At 40.5% G+C, this 23084-nt stretch overlaps 1 protein-coding gene across 2 annotated transcripts in view; it reads left to right on the forward strand.

Annotated features, from left to right (window-relative positions):
• The window catches only part of PTPN14 (protein tyrosine phosphatase non-receptor type 14), a 181799-nt gene that overhangs the window by 63714 nt on the left and 95001 nt on the right, over nucleotides 1-23084 (forward strand). For both annotated transcript variants that reach the window (XM_073338921.1, XM_073338920.1), the window contains 2 exons: nucleotides 5426-5750; nucleotides 13478-13647. In XM_073338921.1, coding sequence (XP_073195022.1) covers nucleotides 5577-5750; nucleotides 13478-13647 — 344 coding nt within the window. In that variant the 5' untranslated portion in view covers nucleotides 5426-5576. The remainder of the gene's footprint in view (nucleotides 1-5425; nucleotides 5751-13477; nucleotides 13648-23084) is intronic.

The following is a 23084-nucleotide window of genomic DNA, read 5'->3' on the forward strand; positions in this document are numbered from 1 at the left end:
CCTGGGGTTGCGGGGCAGGGCCTTCACGTGCTGTCCATGTCCTGAGTTCCAACTCCTCAGCTCCCATTGGCTGGGAGTGGCGCAGGCTTAGCCCTGCTGCGCTGCTGACTGGGAGCTGCCCGACGTAGGCGCTGCCCCAACCCTGATCCCCCTCCCTGCCAGAGCCCGTACCCCCTTCAGCACCCCAACCCCTTTCCCTAGCCCGGAGATGCCTCCCACACCCAAACTCCCTCCCAGAGCCTGCATCCTGCACTCCTTCCTGCGCCCCAACCCCCCACCCTTGCCTGGTGAAAGTGAGTGAGGGTGGGGGAGAGCGAGCGACGGAGGGAGGGGGGATGGAGTGAGCAGGGCTGGGCTTTGGGGAAGGGCTGAGGCAGGGGTGGGGCCTCAGGGAAGGAGCGGGTAGGAGGTGAGGCAAGGGTGTTTGGGTTTGTGTGATTAGACAGTTGGCAACCGTAGACTGAAATATGGGGCAGGGATAGTCTTTTCATTCTCTGGGTGTATAATAACTGGCACCTGGGGTCCTCTAGGCATGACCACAATACAAATTATAATAATAATTGAGAGAGAAGAGATGTCTTTAAACAGTTAACAGTTAAACTGTTTCAAAATGCTGTCGATTTTTGTTTATTTAATCCCAGCTTCTGACAACCTTTTGGGAGAAAAGCTCTTTGTAAAAAATAATTCAGCACTCCTGTCCTTTTGGTTGAGGGTGGAGAGAATTCTTCTTGCAGTTCTCTACTCCTCAGAGTTCTCCAAGAAATATCGGTAGACAAGAATCAATATTCCTGGTACTGGTAAGGATATGGGGGGCAGGTTAGGAAGCAGGAGAAGAGAGAGGAAAATAGAATCTTTCAGGCCTTTCTTATACATCCTAATGAAGGAAGTGAGGCAAAAGCACAATTCCTCTATCCCTCACCCTGTATTTGAAGATCACTTTTAAGGACCAAAAGTGACCAGGGTCTCTGTAAAAAGAAAAGGAGTACTTGTGGCACCTTAGAGACCAACACATTTATTTGAGCATGCTCGGGGGTCTCTGTGTTATATCTTCTTCAGAAAGTTTTATTTAAACCTGCAAAATGTCATCTTAAGACAGTGATGAAAGCCAAAGAGCAGATTTGCCTTGCCTTGATATGTGACCAAACAGGAATGCTAGTCTTGTGCACAGAATCAAGGGTAAAGATTTTCCTGTGTTGATATCACTGATTTTGTCATAAAAGGGTTCTGGCTGGCTCAGCATAAGCTCTCTGGGAAGCGGGCGGTGGGAGGGTGGAGTAAAACTGATGATTTATTTTTTCAGTTTAGACTTTATTTGGCAAATAATTTGGTTTGTTAAAATTAATAAAATAAATTAATATAAAAGGTGCCATAGGGAATCCATGCGTAGTCAATTATTGATTGATATGAAAATATAGCGAGAGCAGCACTTCACAAAGTCTATGTACTTTTTTTTTTTTTTTAAAGAGTGCAAGCTAATCTCCATTGATAGGATGAGACAGGATGACGGTGGTTCTGATTAATGCCATGAGCTGCACTGGCTGTCTGTTGACTTCTGGGTGGACATTAGGATGTTGATTCCGACCTATAAAGCCTGAATCGACTGGGACCATCCAGCTTGAGAGATTGCCTCTTGCCTTGTGCCTTACTGCTGCAGTTTAATTGGAAGAAGCTCGTAAGCTGGAGCTCCCTTGGTATATAAGAGAGGGAGTGGCTGGCAGGATGGTCCTTGTAACAGCCCCATAACTTCGAAATTCACTATTCATCTTGGTCTTAAATAGCTTGGTACTCAGGCAGTGCTGCAAAGCCCATTTTCTTGAGTCAGTATTAGGGGAAGATAGAGGTGGCAGTGCCTGGATAAGTGGGTGAGTATATTTTTGAAGTCTTGTTTGTAATGTTTATGCATTGTGTTTGTAACTGACTGCAGTGATGCTTAGAGGAGCAGATAAGTGTTCTTATGTGTGTTTGTTTAAATACAGTTAAATGAATAATATTTCCTCCTCTCCTGCCTGGCAATGTCTAGTTTTATGAGAGTGGTTTTGTGCTGTGTTTTAAGAGAGTGTGTTTATATAGTATTATATTTTTCTTATTATAATACTCTGAGAGCCCTGGCAAGTGTTGTTTTAGAACCAGGATATATTATATAATGATTAAAACATTTGTAACATGCAATTATTCTATAGTAAGGCTGGGACATTCAAAGAAGCTTAAGGGTGCTGGATGCCCAGTTGGACATCTAACTCCATTAGGCCCCATGGAAAATCTCACCGTACTTGCACTATATTTGCACTTCTATTGCACTTTCCATTGGTGGAGCTCAAAGGCCTTTCAAAGCCTGTGGTAAAGCTGGGAATAGAACCCATATCTCCTGACTTCCAAATTCTGTCTCATCTGTATAAACCCTACGTTGCTTTACCTCTCTAATTTCTTATATTGACCCACCACTCTTTTTAGTACCTATTAACATATTAAAATTGAATTTTTGTTCTTCCTCTTTGTGGCTGCTTAATAATAATAATCATAATAATAATAATAAAGTGAAGATAATGTTTGTCTGCACAGGGAGATTGACTGGAATAACTATTGTGAAATAAGCTATTCCTGAATAGCTCCCCAGATGGACACTTTCTTCAGGAATAAAAGTCACTTTTATTCTGGAATACTGACTCTGCTTTGCGGGTGGAACTATTCCAGAATAAAAGTAATTTTTATTTCAGAAGAGTGTATCCGCATGGGGAGCTATTTTGGATTAGTTTATTCTACCATAGCTATTTCAGTAAATTTCCTTGTGTAGCTAAGGCGTATTTTAAAAAAAATACTTTACTAAATGAACATACTGACTTCAGGATGAGGGCTCTCTAAAGTTGGATTGACTAATTAGAACAAAATCAGAGACCTCACAAAAATATTTGATAAGACATGGGTCTATCCTGCCTAAGTTGTCTGTGATTTCTTTTTTTTTTCTTTCTAATTTTTAGCTTCAAACTATTATTTTGGGTATATTAATGGGAAACATAACCCTCAGGTCACAAGATTTGAGTGTTAAGGCATTGGATTGAACTCCAGATACAGATTAAAATCTTGGATCTTCTACAGAGTTCCTAAATGGTCTTGGGCAAGTCATTTAAATCTCTTTGTCTCGGTTCCCCATCTGTAAAATGACAGGTTTCAGAGTAACAGCCGTGTTAGTCTGTATTCACAAAAAGAAAAGGAGTACTTGTGGCACCTTAGAGACTAACAGATTTATTTGAGCATGAGCTTTCATGAGCTACAGCTCACTTGTAGATGATAACACCCTTATGAGGCAGGAGAGCAGTATGAGGATAAATTTTCTGTTTGAAGTGTTTAGATGTCCTGATGATGTGAGGGCATATAAATACACTAATACACAGTCATGTGAATATAATGCGCACACGTGTGTGTGTGTGTGTGTGTGTGCGCACGCACGCTCCAACGTTAGAGATGGGATACCTACAGATGCCAGTGTAAGATGGTTACTTACAGTATACATCAGCAGGCATCTCAAAGTTCTGTGTGTTTCATGGTAAAGTTATCATACTGCCTGGGCAATTATGAAAGCTCAACAACAGCAGCTAGTTTTAACTGCTAGTAAATGTCAAGATATGAAGTGTTTTGAAAAATAACTTTAACCAACTGTATGGTGGTTGCATTGCTGTGCAGTGGTTATCGCTTATGTCCTTTCTAATAATTACCATAGCAACTTAGTAAAAACTGAAAATAACTGATGGCTGCAGTTTCATGTCAAATGTTACATGTGGGCAATATACTATCAGTTTAAAATTTCACTACATTTAGCTAAATGATGCATATTTTGGTGGAAGCACTTTGTTACTTCTCTTCAGCAGAACGAAAATGATAGCTTGTTCTTATTCACTATTCATCTTTCTACAATACTTGTTAAAAGCAAATGACCTTCTTAGTCGTAAGGGCAGTACCCCAAAACACACTCACTAAAAAGGAATCCGGGGGGATTTTGCTACCAAGCCTTTTCCTTTTTTGTATTTAGGTCCAGGAGAAAGTTGCACCTTTTTAAATTAAACTGGGTTTAAACTAGTTTGGTAATACCAGAGCAAACCCCTTATTTTGGTTTGAGAGACTTCTTTTGCTTTATCTTAAACCACTTCCTAATTGACTTTAGCTAAAACGGAAATAAGCTCTAGCCCTCAAAATTAAATAATCACTTCATTATATTTTTTGAGAAGTCTGCATCCCCTTTTCTAAGTCCATTCTGTTTTAGCCCAAAAGACAAATCTTGTCAGGGATGTGTATGGCTGTTAAGAATAGTTTTAATTAAAAATGGTATCTAAACTACATGCTCTCCTCCTCCCATTTGGCTTTACCTTCTTTGTCAGCTGCGGCTGACGTTATTTATCCTAGCTCAGAGTGGGACATGTAAGTATTATGGAGCTGAAATGAGTCGAATGGCAGGAATTGCCCCACAGGAGGTTTCTCTCTAATGTTTCTGACACTTCTTCTCTTTCACATGCATTCTAGCCATTTTGGGCCAGATTTTCAGTGGTGCTGAACACGGCAGCTCCTGCTGACTTCAGCATCTCTGAAAATCAGGCCTCTTTTGAATACATAGCACTTCAAGCCAATGTTCAGGGCTGGCCTGGGGCACCAAAGGTTTAGAACAAGGCTAGGTTATAGGTCCTTTAGTGGAGGTTAATGGTGGGAGGTTAATGGTGTCAATGGGGCTTGACAGAGTTAAATTTAAAAAAAAAATGTTTATCAATGTTTATTTTTAAGCATTGTTTCAATTTGTATCTATTTAAATGTTCACAGCTGTGGGAGATTAGTGGAGAGGGGACGTCAGACACTGGGAATGTCCAGACAAATCATTTAATGACAGCAGACATTGAGATTCCAAAAAGTTAAAGCTTTATAATCATTAAAACACACTGTCAAATCACATGTCAAAATATAGAAAGTAAATATTCTTAAATCAAACTCTGAAGCATGTTCTCGATGTCTTACTCTGTTCTCAAGCTGTGTTTGTCTTAATTTGTCTATCTGTAAATTTTGATTATTATTGATGGGAAAAAAATATATATATAGGTAGTGTGCGTATGCATGGGGAAATCAACATTTACCGACAATTTCTGATAAAATATAATTCTTCCAGCCCTACCTATACAGCAGCTGCTTCAGGAGCTCCTCAAAGATAGTCTGACATTAAAGTTCCATTTAAAATTCAGTGCCGGAATATAGTTTTAAAAGATTTTGTTTGGTTTTGGGGAGCTGTAGAAGTGCTTTGGAATCTATTTTACTTGTCAAGTGTAAGTCTTTCTTTGAGTTCAAACCCGTTAAGATTCATTCATTTCCACTGATCTTTAGTAACATCTTATCCTAATCCATATTGTTAACTATGCTTCATATTTGTTGTTTGTTTCATGTTTCTTTACAGGGATCCCTTGGAGTTGGCCCTGGGCATGGACAACTATTTCCAGTCCTGGAGGAGAGTAGTAACTAGTGGAGTGGCATTCAAGAGAAACCAAAAAACGTGCTGAGGATATCCAAAGTGTGACAGGAAGGGACAGCCTTCCAGCCCAACAACCATGCCTTTCGGGCTGAAATTGCGACGGACCAGGCGCTATAATGTCCTGAGCAAGAACTGCTTTGTGACACAAATCCGTCTGCTGGACAACAATGTGATCGAGTGCACGCTCTCAGTGGAGAGCACAGGACAGGAGTGTCTGGAGGCGGTGGCCCAGAGGCTGGAATTACGTGAAGTAAGTGTGACCCAGGAAAGGCCGTCTGTCAGTTGTAATTTAACATATTTTTAGCTCAAGCAATTTGTCATGTAGAATCCGTTTATTAGAATCATGTTATTCTTCGTGTTGGCCTGATCTTATCAGTAAACGGAACTTTGGCAAACGTATTCTGGTTTAATGAAAACTGATGACAGCACACTGCCTATAGTTTGTACTGTGATTAATGTTCATCCTTGCTAGGAAGAAATCTACATGATCGGAAAGAGAGCTTTCTTCTTTGCTTATGAAAATAAATGTATATTACTTTACCTTTGAGCGGGTAGCTGATAATTTCCACGTTTGGGCATCACATCAAAAATGTTAAAACTCCTTCTTGTGGCAGAGTCAGTAGACTAATGTTCTTTTACTTTGTTGTTGGAAAAAGGACTAGTTGTTAAGGACCAAAGTACCAAAATATAGTTATTTATCTGTGCAAATTTTGGGCCAAATCCTAAGGTTTTTACATAGTCCTTAGTAAGACAAGGCGGAGATAGACTTCGGGATTTGTTTCTTTTTCATTCTTTATATGTATAATTGAATTTATTTCTTGGTAGCAGCCCTATTGTGTAGACAATATGTATATATAGTTGCAGTATTTGGATGTGTTTTTTAAAAAAAGATTATTAAAATACATGATAATCAGATCATTCCATCAGTTTAGCATAGTGATATCTCTGTTTGGAACCCATGTTTTGTGGGAAGTTTCAGTCCAAAAGAAACATGATTGAGAAAGTTGAGTGGGTAAAAAGAAAAAGTTAGAAGAACTTGACCTACACCTTAACTAAAGCTATATGTGATAGCTGTGTAATGGCTGACTGTTCCTTAAGACACATCTTCCTGCATTAGGCAATATCTTTGGCCCTGGTTACGTTGGTTTTATTTTGATGTGACATCATTGATTTCAGTGGCTCCACTCTCTAATTTACAATGGTGGGAATCAGGTCCATCGTCTTTTGAATTTGGGCAGCATAGAACACTATTTTAATATTAAAATAGGTTTTGGTAAGAGCAACTTACTTATTTATTAAAATATACATAGAAGTTGAGTAGTGTATGTGGTAAAATCCTGTGGATATGTGAAGAGCTTCTTTTGGCGGCTTTTTATGTTGTATAGTTATTCTCAAAATTTGTTGAGAGGCTGAGCCTTCCCATCTTATATCTTGTCCTTCTTTTATTTTCTACTTTGTGCCATAGGAGTGAATGGGTATTTTTAGAATTGATTTTGTAAGAAAGATACTTTAAAAAAAAAAAAGTTTAGGTACTCTGGGCCAAATTCTGTGCTGACTTATATCCTGTGCAGGCCCACCATAGTCAACAGGGCTTCATAGGATGTAAGTCAAGGCAGGGATTGGCCCATTGGGTTTGGATTGCCGCTATGAAGTGTGCACCTTCCTGTCCACATTTATCTCCAGGTTTCTGTTGCCAAGACTTGCTGATTAGCCCTGGGTCTTTAATTTACAATCCATATTTCTCCAAGTCCTGCATAGCTGGCAGGTGGCACCAGTTCTTCGTGAACCTATGTTATGTCTTTGGTTTCCATCCTGGCACAACCTATTCTCTGAAGGCGTGTAGGGCAAAATTCAGATGAGCTGTAAACAGATGCTACTCCCTCGCTCTCTATCTTAGGTACTTATATGGCCCCTGTAGTATCTGGGCATGTCACAATTTTTAATGTATTTTTCCTCACAATGCCTCTGTGAGGTAGAGAAGTGCTATTATCCCCATTTTACAGGTGCAGAACTAAGGGCTTGTCTACCTTGGCAATTAACAGTGCTGCAACTTTCTCGCTCAGGAGTGTGAAAAAGCACCCCCCTGAGCGCAGCAAGCTGCAGTGCTCTAAAGTGTCAGTGTAAACAGTGCACCAGCGCTGGGAGCCGTGCCCCTCGTTGAGGTGGTGAGTTACGCCACAACCTACTCTGCACAATGTCTCCTCCCTGAAAATTGCCTCTCTTCTCTCTCACTAACCTTGAGTCCTACCCTCACCTTGCCTTTATCTAGATAGTTTTTGTAATCCTGTGTTAATCTCTTTTTTGTAAAATTATATATTTTTGTGTGTCTATCTAAAAATCAGTGTTTTAGACCTTGGGGTGTCTGGTGATGTTAATTGTATGAAAGACTCTATTAAAAATAAACAGTAATTGTGTTTTTAATTTGATATACTTGTACTAGTTCTCCTGTTATATATGTGTTATAAATTGTACCTTCAGGATCAGAAATAAACACACCTTTCAGTCAGGCTGACTTGGAAGGAAAATATTTTGTCAAAAACAAAACTCAATTTGCTTGAGTTGACTATGTGTATTGTTGTGGAAGAGCTATCAATCACTGTACCACACCTGACTGAAAAACAGTATTTAATGGGTTATGCATATTTTTATTTGATCTCCAGGGAATGCAGTTCTTTCCTTGACTGAGTCAGGGGTCAAGCATAGGTCAGCTGAAACTGTAGCCATGTAACTACTGTAAAATCAACTTGAATCCTTTCTAGTAAGCATCAGCTTGAAGACCTGATTCATTTTGAGTTGTTGACAGTTATCAGTTGCAATAAGATGAAGTTTTATGTAAGCCCTTGTAGGCCTTAATTTTTGTTTTTTTTGTACTTTTAGCATTATACTCTCTCACACTCACAGAGAGAGAGAGAGAGATCAGGAAAGGAATTTAGTATAATAGGACTTACACCAGTTTTTTTATTGGAGAGGAGTATCTGTATTAAGTATTACAGAAGAATTTTGCTGTTAGCTGGCTATGAAACTGTTTCTTTTTTATTTTGGTTAAGGATATGTAAATCAATAATGCACTTTTTAACCAATTTTAATAGATTAGTTGGTTGATATTAAGCATGCACAGCAAACTTTACCTTGATATTATGCTACTCTCAGTAGCCAGGCAGAATGGGGTTGGGTGTACCCCTACCTTTTTAAGTAAGAAAAATGGCACCTCTAGCACCATATGGTGCCGCAGAACTTCACATGGATCACTGGCTCAGTACTGAGGCAGAGGGAAGAGTGCTACTTACTGAATCATCAGCACCTCTTACTACAGCACTCTGGGCTTTTCTTGGAAGAGCTCCCATCCACGGACTGGCCTGATATAACAGGAAGTCCTGCATCCTGCAGTCCTATTGCCTCAAATGTGTCTGACTTGTCTTCGTCTCAAACTAAACAGGATTATACCCAATCAGTACATGAATGGGAGAACTTCCAAGAACAAGCAGCTGCAGTAAGTGGTGATCTCCCCTCTAAATCAGTATTGAACTGATATCCCAGGATGGGATTAGGGGGAACTCCTCTATTAGAGGTATGCTGGTGCTTTATGGCTAAAGCAACAAGGACTCTTCCTCTTGTTTAGAGTTCAATTTATACTTGGCATTATAGCTGAATATACCAATAGGTGTTGAGTCACTAGATTCCTTTGATTTAAGTTAATTACTTCAACAGGTGTTATTAGCTTTCCTCCTCCAGGCATCCCACCCATGCTGTCTGACAAATGAGTAGGGACGTCTCTATTATAGACTGCAGGATGCAGTAGAAGCTCAGAGTTACGAACCGACCTGTCAACCACGGAAGTATTTGGAACCGGAAGTATGCAATCAGGCAGCCACAGACACGAGGGGGAAGAAAAAAAAAGCAAATACAGTACAGTGCCATGTTAAATGTAAACTATTAAAACAATAAAGGGAAAGTAGCATTTTCCTTCTGCACAGTAAAGCTTCAAAGCTATATTAAATCATTGTTCGGCTGTAAACTTTTGAAAGAACAACCATAAGGTTTTGTTCAGTTATGAATGTTTCAGAGTTACGAACAACCTCCATTCATTCCCAAGGTGTTTGTAACTCTGATGTACTACTGTATAGCAAAAATTTATTAAACTGAAAGTTGTGGGATTTTTAAGCCTTTACAACAAAGTTTTGTGTAAATAAAGGTCTCATTGATCATTTTTAATGAATTGATTATTATATCTCTGAACCCACCATGTAAAGTGCATTAATGCACTTTAACTTCACACCTTCAGTTAATTTGGCTCACCTTTGGTATGTGTCCCTGGGTAGACATGTCCTCAGTGAAAACTTCCCAACTGAAAGAACAGTAGGACAATGGAACAGACTGCCTAGGGAAGTTGTGGAAGCTCCTTCACTGGAGGTTTTCACAAAGGAGGCTGGATAGTCATCTGTCTTGGATGGTTTAGACACAACAAATCCTGCATCTTGGTAGGGGGTTAGACTAGATGACCCTTGCGGTCTCTTCTAACCCTATGATTCTAAGAGGCCAATGACTGAACAGATATTGAAATGTTCTGCCCTTTCATCCCTATAGTTGGGGTCCCTCCACATCAGGGTTGAGGTACATTAGTAGAACAGTAGAAGGAAGGGTTATACTGGTACCCAGTTTAAAGTAAAACTAAACATTTCAATAAAGTCTTTGATAAAAATTTCAATAAAAATATATGAAATATATTAAAAAGTATATTAAACCCTGTAAAATGGAAACCATGTTGAAAATGTTGGAACTTTTTAGAAAATTTTATTTAAAGAAAAATTCCAACCTTCTCAAATTCTGATGAAAAAGTATATTTAAATAAAAATGTATAGTACGAAGCATATTATAGGCAAGGTTGTTTGAAAATTGTGACTTCTGCCCTACTCTTGGCAGTTGTTTGGTACGGTGAGGCAAACTGTCCCTGTTTTGTTTAAAATCAATGTAGAATTTCCATCAAGATTTTAAAGGAATAGGCAGAATAAAACATTAAGAAGCAACAATGCATCCCAAAGTATAAACTTAAAAATATAATAAACACACAGTTGAAACTAATTTCCTGCTACATAATCATTCCATATATGTAATCATCATCAAATGAATGTTCCTTCTTTACTAATTCATTGCTATATTAGATTAGATTTAGTTGCAGGTGGGAGGAGAGGAGAGATTGCAAGGAAAAGGAATGTGTAGGAGTAGAAAAAAGTATAGTAATTTTACCACCTTTCAGAAGAAATCCTTTAATACATGAACTCTTGAAACTAACTAGTTCACTTTCAACGTGAAATGATACAAGTACTGAAAATACTGTACTGAACTTTCAAGGTATTAAAAGGGCTTACAGTAATCCGTGTCATCTTGGATTGAAGTTTCCAATGTGAGCGATCTTAAAAATCACCCAAATAACCAAGATTATTTGTAGTCTAAAGTTTACATCTGTTATTCAAAGGTGAGGGGAAAAATATAAACACTGTGAATAAGAGGCTTTGAACAGCAGAAGTCATTTTATCCTGGGAATAAAAACTAGGGGAAAATAAAATCAAACATTTTGAACTACTTTAAACTTTCCAAGGAAAATGACGTGAATTCACCTCTGACTTGTAATGGCTTGGCTGTACTTGTGAGTTAGAGCGCATTAAAGCAACCCCGAGCGCCCTAGCTCACTACCTGTCCACACTGACAAGGCACATAGAGTGCTCTGACTCCATGGCTAGAGTGCTCCTGGTACTCCATCTCGGCGAGAAGATTAACGCTTGACATGTCTTGTCTGAAATGCGTGGGCGTCAGTGTGGACGAGGTGTTGCATTACTGCGCTCTGATCAGCCTCCAGAAATCTCCTTAAGTCAAGTGTCCACTCTTGTCATTGTTTTGGAATTGCTGCAGGAATGTGGGTATGCCCTTTGAAAGCTCCGTTTCTGACAGCCAGCTGCTTATCTGCTCCAAGACAAAGCAACCACTAGTGTGGAATGCTGTGGGGGGGAGGTGTCTGCTGCTGTCTGAATTTACAAGACAGCATGCTGACATGCTCTCAGCCCCCCAAAAACGCACTCTCTCCCCCCCACATACACACAACACACTCCCTGTCACGCTCCACCCCCCACCCCTATTTGAAAAGCACATTGCAGCCACTTGCATGCTGGGATAGCTACCACAATGCACTGCTCTCTGTGGCCGTTGCAAGAGCAGCTAACGTGGCCATGCCAGTGCGCTTGAAGCTGTCAGTGTGGACAAACTGCAGTGCTTTCCCTACTGTGCTCTCCGAAGGCTGGTTTAACTCAAAGCGCTCTACATCTGCAAGTGTAGCCATGCCCTAAGCTTCTGGCATGTTCTGGTAGATGTAACAGGCTGTCCAAGGGCAGTATGCATCTCAGATAATTGAATGATGGCCTGTGGAAGAAAAGGTGGAAAGTACAGTGGGCATTTATGGAATGTAGAAGAAGTGATATGCTAAATGCTTTAAGGGAGGAGAAGTAAGTCACAAACTTAAAGGCTGGATACACTTGTGAGTGCACAGAGTACTTTTCTGTGTACATGATAAATGACTCATAAAAAAGTCAAACAAAAAATCTCAGCTACCTGACTTAAAAGAAAAGAAAGTTCACTGGGGCATTAATTCTTGACACTTTCAAATATTTTATAATGCTAAAGGAGTTAAACAACCTGAAGTTTACTGACCTTCTAGATAGCAAGGTAAGTAAATCACAAATATGGAGACTCTGCCTCTGGGTATTAGCCATGGAATAGAGTGCCTTTCATCTCTCGGCAAATGATTCAGAACCAGCCCAGATATATCATTCCCAAAAGTTGGTACCATCTGATGGCTCTTTGGATGAAGACGAATAGCTCATTTCACACAGATCACCAGTTTTCACTGGACAAGTATCTGCATAAAAAAACCCACTGCCCCAACTAGCAGACATTGCAACACTGTAGACTATTTCAGCAAAGAGGCCAGTGACTGAAGCAGCACTTGCGATGAACTGTACTTCGAAGAGGTACTGTGAGGGGAAGTTTGCGATGGCGCTACCCATGGTGTACCCATTTTGTGGATAGAAGGAGAGCATGTTGCTAGAATTCAGTCTGGCACCTTTCACACACATACAAAGAGCTGTAGGAAAAAAAAATTGGTACAATTTTCTTCCAGAGTTTCCTAAAGGTTGCCTTATGTTCCACACGGCCTCAGCCTTATGTACATGACCTGGAATTTCTTGGAGTGTACACGTTTTTCTTAGACAGTAGATATACATACAGAAACATCGATTTCTAACACATGCTAACATCACACTTTAAGGGCTTATTAGTACTAGAGCTGGCCAGAAAACATTTGTTTTGGGGGAAAAAATTGAGCTGTTATAATGTGTTTTCATATTGATATAGAAAGAATTCAAGACCTTTCAAAACTTCATGAAAAAAGGCTGAATGTGTATAAAATCTTTTACTTTAATCCTAAAGTTCCATGTGTAGATTCTCTGTATCTCATGGTGCTAGATGGGGGGGAGGGGACGACTACCACCATACCCCTCTTAAAACCTTCCTACAGAAGAGGTATTTTTCAGCTCAGCAGTTGGCTTCTACTTTCTCTGCAACAGATGCATGTCCACACTGCAGTTTTACAGCCCTGTTGCCCGAGCCCTGTGAGCCTGAGTCAGCTGACACAGGCTAGCTGTGGGTGTTTAATTGCCGAGTAGACATACCGTTAATGTGCAACCCTGTATAGATAGTAGTGAAAAGCACAGATCCCGTATTGTGATGTATACTGTATTTCAAAAATTATTTGACATCATCTTCAAATTAGTCCCAAGAAGTAAAAATGAAAGCAAAAGACAACTTTGGCCTTGCATCTGCATTGGGAAAATTGACACATTATTGCCTTCCATTTTTATTTGCATTTATGACCTCAGTTGTGTGTGTGGTCTTGAAAATAAACTGTCTCTATTTGACTTCTTTATTTAGACACACTACTTTGGCCTTTGGTTTCTCAGCAAGAGCCAGCAAGCACGATGGGTAGAACTGGAAAAACCTCTGAAGAAACAGCTGGACAAATTTGCCAATGAGCCTTTGCTTTTCTTTGGGGTAATGTTCTATGTGCCCAGTGTGTCCCGACTGCAGCAGGAGGTCACAAGGTATGTGAATTCCTTCTGGTCATCCTGTTGATAGTAAATCTGTGGCATAGCTGTGTATGAACGGACAATTACTCTTTTTTTTTTTGTTCTGATTTTTAAGATTTTGAGTGTCATCTATTTTGTTCCCTTCCTGACAAGTTCCAAGTAAAACCAGTGAGAGAAATGACCAGTTGGCATATCCATTTGAAAAGATTGACTCTGTGTGTTGCATCTCAGCTAGTGTTCTGCAAAAACGAAATGATAAAATACACATTAAAAACATGAAATCCTACCTGCCTGCCTCAACTGGCCGGGGAACTTGATGGGGCCAGCGGTAAAGAGGGACAGCTTCAGCAGCAAGGGAGGGAGACACTCACGGTGAGAAGCTCTATGTAGCTCCTCCCTGTCCGTTGGAGTCTCTGGCATCCAGTCTCTGGTATCCGTTGACCGGTTGATGGAGAGGGGCACTGATTGACCTTCACAGCCCAGCTCCAGGGATTTAACATGGAGCACAGGCCATGCAGATCCTCTTTCAGCTCCATTCCAGAAGTCCCACCCTACCCACCCTGAACTAGAAATGGGAATCCGACCTGGCAGATGCTGTGGGTTGAGCCTGTCGCCCGTTTGGGGATCATGAAGGAATTTTATCTTGCACATGGCCAGTTGGCAGAAGTCCAGGGAGCATTTTTGCCTTCTTTTCAGCACCTTGGAGTCAGAGTGGGTTAAGTAGGAATGTGCTTAGTACCTAACTGATGTACTTGGTTAAGTTGTTAATTTGTAGCAACTTATTGCTGGCGTCTAGTGCAGTTAAAAGGGTATTGCATGGGCCCAGAGGAAAAAGACCTGGGATTTTGCTGATGGGCCTTGGGCTCATTGCATAGGTACAGATCTTGTGGCCCTTATGGGACAAAGTCCCCACCCTTTGGCGTCCTCTGACCCCCTCGTCGGGGGGAGGGGCTAAGACTCAGAGCAAGCTGAGTCTTGCGGAATTGGTTGAGGAGAGCCTACCCCGAATTATGGATTATATGGTAGGAGCCCCATAACCTCTTCAGTGAAACCACTTAAATGTCTGGCATAGGAGAGAATGGGTTGCCTCTCCCTTGTGTTTGAGTAATAAAGTTTCAGTCTGCCGCTTCAAATATATCCATGTTTCTGTCCCCATTTCACCTCTCTGTCTGGATCAGTTGGAAGGGTAATCTAGTTGCCAGATCTTCATGTGCTTTGGTGTGTTCTTCTACAAGCCTTACACATTTGACATCTGTTTACATTTTTGGTTTCTACTTTATATTCTCTAATAACTTCTGCTGTAAATAAATCTTAGTTTTGTCTTCTATCCATAGAATCATAGAATATCAGGGTTGGAAGGGACCTCAGGAGGTCATCTAGTCCAACCCCCTGCTCAAAGCAGGACCAATCCCCAATTAAATCATCCCAGCCAGGGCTTTGTCAAGCCTGACCTTAAAAACTTCTAAGGAAGGAGATTCTACCACCTCCCTAGGTAACGCATTCCAGTGTTTCACCACCCTCCTAGTGAAAAAGTTTTTCCTAATATCCAACCTAAACCTCCCCCACTGCAACTTGAGACCATTACTCCTTGTCCTGTCCTCTTCTACCACTGAGAATAGTCTAGAACCATCCTCTCTGGAACCACCTCTCAGGTAGTTGAAAGCAGCTATCAAATCCCCCCCTCATTCTTCTCTTCTGCAGACTAAACAATCCCAGTTCCCTCAGCCTTTCCTCATAAGTCATGTGTTCCAGACCCCTAATCATTTTTGTTGCCCTTCGCTGGACTCTCTCCAATTTATCCACATCCTTCTTGTAGTGTGGGGCCCAAAACTGGACACAGTACTCCAGATGAGGTCTCACCAATGTCAAATAGAGGGGGACGATTGCGTCCCTCGATCTGCTCGCTATGCCCCTACTTATACATCCCAAAATGCCATTGGCCTTCTTGGCAACAAGGGCACACTGCTGACTCATATCCAGCTTCTCGTCCACTGTCACCCCTAGGTCCTTTTCTGCAGAACTGCTGCCTAGCCATTAGGGCCCTACTCCGTAGCTGTGCATTGGGTTCTTCCGTCCTAAGTGCAGGACCCTGCACTTATCCTTATTGAACCTCATCAGATTTCTTTTGGCCCAATCCTCCAATTTGTCTAGGTCCCTCTATCCATATTTTTCTTTTTTGTGATTTCCTTTTTCCTCCTGCAGTTCATGACAGGTTTGCAATTAACGTTTTTTTGTTTTTAATTTCAAATCTTATTTTATGTAAATTCACGTTTATGCGTCAATTTCCCACAATTTTGACAACACAATTCAGGAAACAGTGGCTGGCTTTTGTAGAGCGAGTAAGTAAAGGGGGCACATAAACCACTGAGTTTTACATAGGTTCTACATTAAAATTGGGGATTTCTTTCTTGTCAGGGGAGTGGTGGATTTAAGTTGGGAGGTTTTTTAGTTTTAAATAGGGCTGTTAATTTGTGTTGAGTTAAATTGCTTGAGTTAACTCGATTAAAAAAAATCTTGATTGCCATTTTAATCACACAGTTAAACAATAAAAGAATGCCAATTTAAATTTATTATAAATATTTTTGGATTTTTTCTACATTTTCAAATATATTGATTTGAATTACAACACAGAATGCGAAGTGTACAATGCTCACTATATTATTTTTGGTTACAAATATTTGCATTGTAATAAAGATAAACAAAAGAAATAGTATTTTTTCAGTTCACCTCGTACAAATACTGTAGTGCTTTAGAATCTCTTTATCGTGAAAGTGCAATCTACAAATGTAGATTTTTTTTGTTATGTAACTGCACTCAAAAATAAAACAATGTAAAACTTTAGAGCCTACAGATCCACTCAGTCCTACTTCTTGTTCAGCCAGATGCTAAGGTGAACAAGTTTGTTTACATTTACGGGGTCCTACCTGTAATGGACTTTCACGATAGAGATTGCAGTACAGTACTTGAAGGAGGTGAATTGAAAAATATTATTTCTTTTGTTTATCTTTATTACAGTGCAAATATTTGTAATAAAAATAACACAAAGTGAGCACTGTACTCTTTGTATTTTGTGGCAAATAGTCTTCTGGCTCTTTATAGACGAACAGACGTATTGGAGCATAAGCTTTCGTGGGTGAATACCCACTTCGTCAGATGCATGTCCGGATAACGGATGCAATTGTGTTATAATTGAAATCAATGTATTTGAAAATGCAGAAAACATCCAAAAATATTTAAATAAATGATATTCTATTATTGACAGTGCGATTAAAACTGCAATTAATCATGATTAATTTTTTAATTATTTGACAGCCCTAGTTTTAAAAGGAACACCTTTTGCCACCCTGTCCTTTCACAATTGGCTATTTAGCCTCAGACAGATCTTCCCACCAAATTGGTGATTAGACTGACAATAAAATCTGCCTTGGATAAGGGGCTGCCTAGAGAGTGAATTGTGACTCAGTCCCAATTTATTCCCTGGTTCCCCACTTGCTTCAGGGTAGGGGGGAAGAAATTCATGCCAGGCCTTCAGCGGGTCTCATTCCTCTTAGTGTACACGCTGGAGGACAGACTTAAGGCACTGTCTTTTCCTCATCCCTGCCTGCCCACCTGCGTGGAAGGGGGAATAGTGGCCCCTGCGGTATGTCTACACTGCAGTAAAGAACCTGCGATGGGCCCGTGTCAGCTGCCTCAGGCTTTGGCTGCATGGCTATAAAATTGCAATGTAGATGTTCGGGCTCAAGTTGGATCCTGGGCTCTGTGACCTTCCCCTCTCAGATGTGAACCTGAACATCTACACTGCAATTACATAGCCCTGAGAGGCCAAGTCAGCAGATGCAGGCCAGCTGTGGCTGTTTTACTGCAGTGTAGACATACCCTTGGATGCTGTGACCTGCAGTGCTGGTAGCTCTCACAGAGGAGAAGAGAAACACCTCCTTACTACCATGCACAGGTGTGTTAGGCATTTGACAGTCTTGCTGTAAACTAATTTTTTGGGAAGGTAATTCTGAGGCCTTTTAAACCTCTGTTGTACTTGCGAGTACTGCAGGTTTGAGTGGCTGTGGATTCCTATAGTTACATTTTGTGTTTCTTTAAGCTGGGGTTGACACTTTCTCTTATTAAGTGGCAACAGTGAACATAGTAACTCACTAATGGATCTCTGGTACAGTACATTATATTATAAAGGCATTAAAATTATAGAGGATACAGTGGAAATATGTGGCTTCTGTCTTTCTGTTATGTTACTTGTTATGAGAACAAAGAGAGTCTGGAAATTAAAGGGCAGTAAATTTAGAATAAAAAAAGGAAACACGACCCCCTACATAGTTCTACAGTGGTATGTCAACGCAAAATTACTCCTAGGTATCAAGGAGCTGGAAAATCTTATTGTACCTAATGTTTAGCTATGCAAATTCAGATAAGGACAAGAAATTTCATTTTTCAGGGCATAGGATGCTCACTTGTGGGGATCAGGAAGAATTCCCCCTTCCACCATGGGCAGTGGAGGGTATCTGTCTGAAGCATCAAAGATCAGTTGAGAGAAGACTAGCTGGGCCAAGAGTCTAATAATTTTTGACAGATCTGGAATAACAGGATGGTTATGGAGAAGAGTCAAACTTAAAAGGAATGACAGCAACCCACAGACAAACAGAGAACATCATACGACCACTGCTCCACTGGAGGCAGCTGCTCCCCAGGATGGGGATTGAACTACCCTATTTCTAGGAGAGGAAGCTTTAACATCTAGTCATTGCTCCATAGGATCAATGCTAGGCCGTGTTCCATATTTGAAGGTGTATTGGCTGTCTGTGGCCCTCCTGATGAAGTTTCCAGAGCTCCCCTTCCTGGAAGTACTGCTCCTTAGTGTATGCTAGCAGCAGCCTTGTATCTGTCCTGTTAATTACAAATTGTATGAATTGGAATTTGATTTTTTTTCAAGTATCTCCTTCTGATCAAACACATCATTCACTCCGTTTAAAGCTGCAAAAACTACCAAAAAGAAACCAAAAATTTTACTGCCCATGAAGCCAATGAGAGAGCCTTACTTCAGGAATTTGCTCTTGCTTGAAATATGTCTAAGCCTCAGCCTGGTCATGTTTAGAGTGTGATTTAAAACTCTTCTCTTAATCTAGACTTTCCACTAACTGCAGGGCCTGGAATTCCTGACTCTGATTAATATTACTGGATTGTTATATAAAGTGGTCAGGTCAACAAATATACACGTAGTCCACAAATATGCAGAATTCAAGGCATTTCGTTTACTGGCAAAGTTTTCTGTGCCCCTGCTCTATAAGATTAGTAAGTGTGGTTCTTCTTCGAGTGCTAGTTCATGTCCCTTCCACATTAGGTGTGCGCGTGCCTTATGCATGAGCGTCAGAAACTTTTCCCCTTAGCGGCTGCCGGCGGGCCCCCCAAGTTGCGCCACTGTGCCCGGCGTATATATACCCCCACCGGCCCGACCTCCTCCAGTTCCTTCTTGCCGACGACTCCGACAGAGGAGTAGGAGGGTGGGTGGTGGAATGGACGTGAACAACACATCTCGAAGAACAACAGTTACGAGAAAGTAAGTAACTGTTTTTTCTTCTTCGAGTATTTGTTCACGTCCATTCCACATTAGGTGAATTACAAGCTTACCTCTGGAAGAGGGTAGGAGTCATGGAACAATTGCTCAGAGGACATATATGATATATGAAGGCTGTTATGCCTCTTAACATAATTGTCCATTAGTTAAAAAGGACTGGGATCTGCAGGGTGGGGTAGAGACTTCTGAAGCCCTGCCTTGCCTAGACAGAAGAATTAGTAATAACCTGACTACAGATCAACTTATTAGTCACCTAAACAGGGCCCTATATTTGGGAAGATGATATTGACTCTTCATCTAAATCAGGTGAAGTGAGCCCATGAACTATGGTCATGATTGCCTTTATAAATGCACACCATGATAACTCATCATTGGATGAGCGAGTAAGATAACAGAAAGTCCATGGTGGCAGAAAACTACACCTAGAAATTTTTGGTAAAAGTTCTTTTCTAGTTTAGAAATTCATAGCGGAGTCTAATATAAGTGCAGACTCTTTTTGCTGCGTAATCAGTGGCAGTTTTATTATTTAAGTGTTCACACAGTTTTGCTACCTGGTTTATCCACATATTTTTTCTAGGATTTCTCAAGCCATTTGCCCTTAATGACAACTATAGCAGAAGCAATTGAGTTGGGAGTAGGGGTCTTGGTACATTAGCAAAATATTTTTTTCCTGGAAGGCACTATTTCAATTACAGGCTAGTTAAACAACAACTTTTCCAGTCGTCCGGCTGTTCTCCGAGTTACCAGCCATCACAGGTGGAGATGCGGTGTCTGCTTTGGATATTTAAAGAGCCTTGGATTTGTGTGGTGTCTGATATAAAGCAGTCTTTGTGATGCCCTGCAGAGTAGATATTTGCATAGATTAGAAATTGTAAATCTGCCTTTTATTTGCTGCTAACTCAGAGGAGGCATCCTTCCAACCATTTGTGCTGAAAAATAAGCCTTTGTATAATGTCTAGAGCAAACCAACTTGTTTTCATTGTACTGTTGTTCTGCAAACAGACCCCACATGCTCTCATGGCCGCTTCTCATGTGGGTGTAATACTGTTTTCTGAATAAGTGTCAGTCAGTCCCCACTCACTGCAGACAATTTCAGGAGAGGTGTGAAGATTGTATTCAGATCTTCAGGCATGATCTTGCACGGTGGTGTGCATCTTGCAGTGCCTTTTTAAAAAATTCCACGTTGCAGGAGGCATTCAGTACGTTGTAGAATTTAAACCCATTGTTTTGAGCGGTATTCATGTTTGTCACCTTGCAGAATTGGGACTCTGGGGCCGAATCCTGCAAGATGCTGAGCACCTTTCCTCTAATTGCAGTCAGTGGGGTTCAAAAGCATACAGCACCTCACAGGAGGCATGCTGCACCTTGGAGGATTTGGTTTATTGTCTGTGTAGGTTTCAGAGTAGCAGTCATGTTAGTCTGTATTCGCAAAAAGAAAAGGAGGACTTGTTGCACCTTAGAGACTAACAAATTTGTGTAGGAAGATCAAAGTACTTTGCATCTTGTAGGAGTCGCTCAGCACCATGGTGGATTGTGCCCCTAATCTGAATCCCACTCCCAGCTCTGCATTTTCCTTGAGGAAGGCAATGTGCAGTTTTTATGCAGGGACCAAATTTGGAAACAAATGTATTTGCAGATGGAAAAGGAGCATTTCTGGTTGCCAAGCATGTTTTTGGAGGCCTTTTGAAAAACTGGCCCCAGCACTACCCTCTTTTAACTTAGTTTACATCCATTTCTTCCTATGTTTCACTGCCACTTCTTTTTTTTTTCTCCCAGCTGTACTGGTCATGCTTTAAACAAAGGTTTCTTCTTCACAGCCCTTCTCCTCCTATTTTCTTTCGCTTCAAATGCAAAGTGAGGAATTGATGATCCGCTGTTACCATTAACATGGCAACAGACTGTTATGAACGGATGCTTTTGACTTCACTGGAGAATAGGGCTGGGGGAAAATCTGGGTTGTGACTAGATGTGGAACATAAATATATTCGGGGGGAAAAACAGAAAATTGCTGGCAAGATCAGTTTGTTTTGATCAGGGCTCTTTTTTCCTTTCCAATTTTTTTTTCCATTGAGAAAAAGTCCCTCTCTTAAAGATCTCAGCTATTTGAACTTATGTTTACTTTGAATCTGTTTTGTTTTGTGTTTTTTAGATAAGTTAAACATCCTCAAATGCTGAGTGTGGTTACTGTTTTTATCATTTTTAATACAAATATAATTTGATTGTTTTTGCGTTAGTCACTGTTTTTAAATGGTGCTTTTGCTTGCCTTGATAAGGATAACACATTTTTCTATTCCAGTCAGTCCCTCTTTGTGGCAAGCTCAGTGATGTGGAACAATTTTGGCTGTTAATGTGGAACAGTACATAAACTGCTTTTCTTTTCAATTTTGGTCACATCTGTACCTTGTGGCTGAGAGTCTTTGTCTGCTTCAGAATTCAAAGTGGAGTAATGGGTTTGAGCAATCTATAGCAATGCCATTAGCCAAAATAGATATTCAGAACATCATATGTATGTCAAGAAAATCATGGGGTATGTACCATAGGATTTATTCAGGATAATCAAGAGTGCATTTGCCTGAAGTCATGAGACATGACAGACTGTATGGCAGTGCTGATTAATGCACACCTCTGGTGTGAAGTAAGGCATAATGCAAAGAAGTGCCACATGTTTGTATCTTACTGTGATTTTCCAAGAATAACAAGAAACGTAGAAAGATCCTTAACATTAATATTGTGTAAAAGATCATCAGAATTTTTAACTACAAATAATTTCAAATGTAAATTTGTAAAATAAATTAAATAAAATGAAACGTCTTGTCACGTGATAGGCTGGGTGAATTGTGCGAGAACTGACAGTGAGGGGAGAAAAGATGCAAGGAGTGGAAAGGAGGGATTTAAATACACAAGGCTGGAGCCTGATCTCTCTTACATCGGTGTACACCTAGGTTAACTCTACTGAAGTCATGGCTCTTAATTCAGATTTAAAACTCCTGCCCTCACAGCCAAGTTCTTAATCACTGAGAGCCTAAAGAGGCTGTGCAAATCCTACATTTAGTTGCTGAAGTACGCACTGAAGTATGTAAATGGAATTTTAAGTCTCAAACCAGTGGTAGTGTGTTAGACTTCCCTCATCTGTCCCACTTCACAGAAAGCCTCACTCCCCACGATGTTACTGCACCTGTTGTTCTTAAGACCTCACTCTCACAGCGGACTGTAGCGGAAGCTTCCGGCATTGCAGCATCAGCCTCTCTGAAGCAGGTTGTTGTTTTATACAACAAGTGAGCATGCTTTGATTTCTCCTTCAGTGCAGATTTTATCCACTCTAGACAATTTTACCTGTCTGGAGTTATCATCTAGACATTGGTATCTCTGGATTCTGATGTCTCAGTTCTGTAGCTTTTCAGTGCTCTAAGGGAAAAGACTGTTTGTTTTTAACTGTTTGTTGTCCAGTTAAGTAAATTTGAAGGCCTCCAAAATGTATTGATTTTGTGTTACCTGTTAAGACACCGGGCCAGATTGTCAGTTGCTGTAGCTCCATTAACTTCAGTGGTAGCGGTTCCAGTTTACACTAGCTGCAGGTCTGGCCCACTGATTGTACTTTAAGAGAAGTAACCATTTCCAGATATAGCGATCATAGCGAAAGAGCACAATAAGTGTTATCCTAAAACAGCAGGTATTAGAAATGGGAAAGAATGACTGAAGTCATATCTATCATTTCCTTCTCGCTGTTTGCAGGGTTGTCATGTCTAGTTTTAAAAGTTCCAGCAGTGAGATATCTACCACTTCTCTATTGGGGAAGCTCTTTCATAGCCTAATGGATCACATGGTTAGGAAGTTTTTTTTTTTTTTTACTGACATCCAGTCTAAATTGCCC

The sequence above is a fragment of the Lepidochelys kempii genome, chromosome 3 (assembly GCF_965140265.1).
Source record: "Lepidochelys kempii isolate rLepKem1 chromosome 3, rLepKem1.hap2, whole genome shotgun sequence".
Lineage (NCBI taxonomy): Eukaryota > Metazoa > Chordata > Testudines > Cheloniidae > Lepidochelys > Lepidochelys kempii.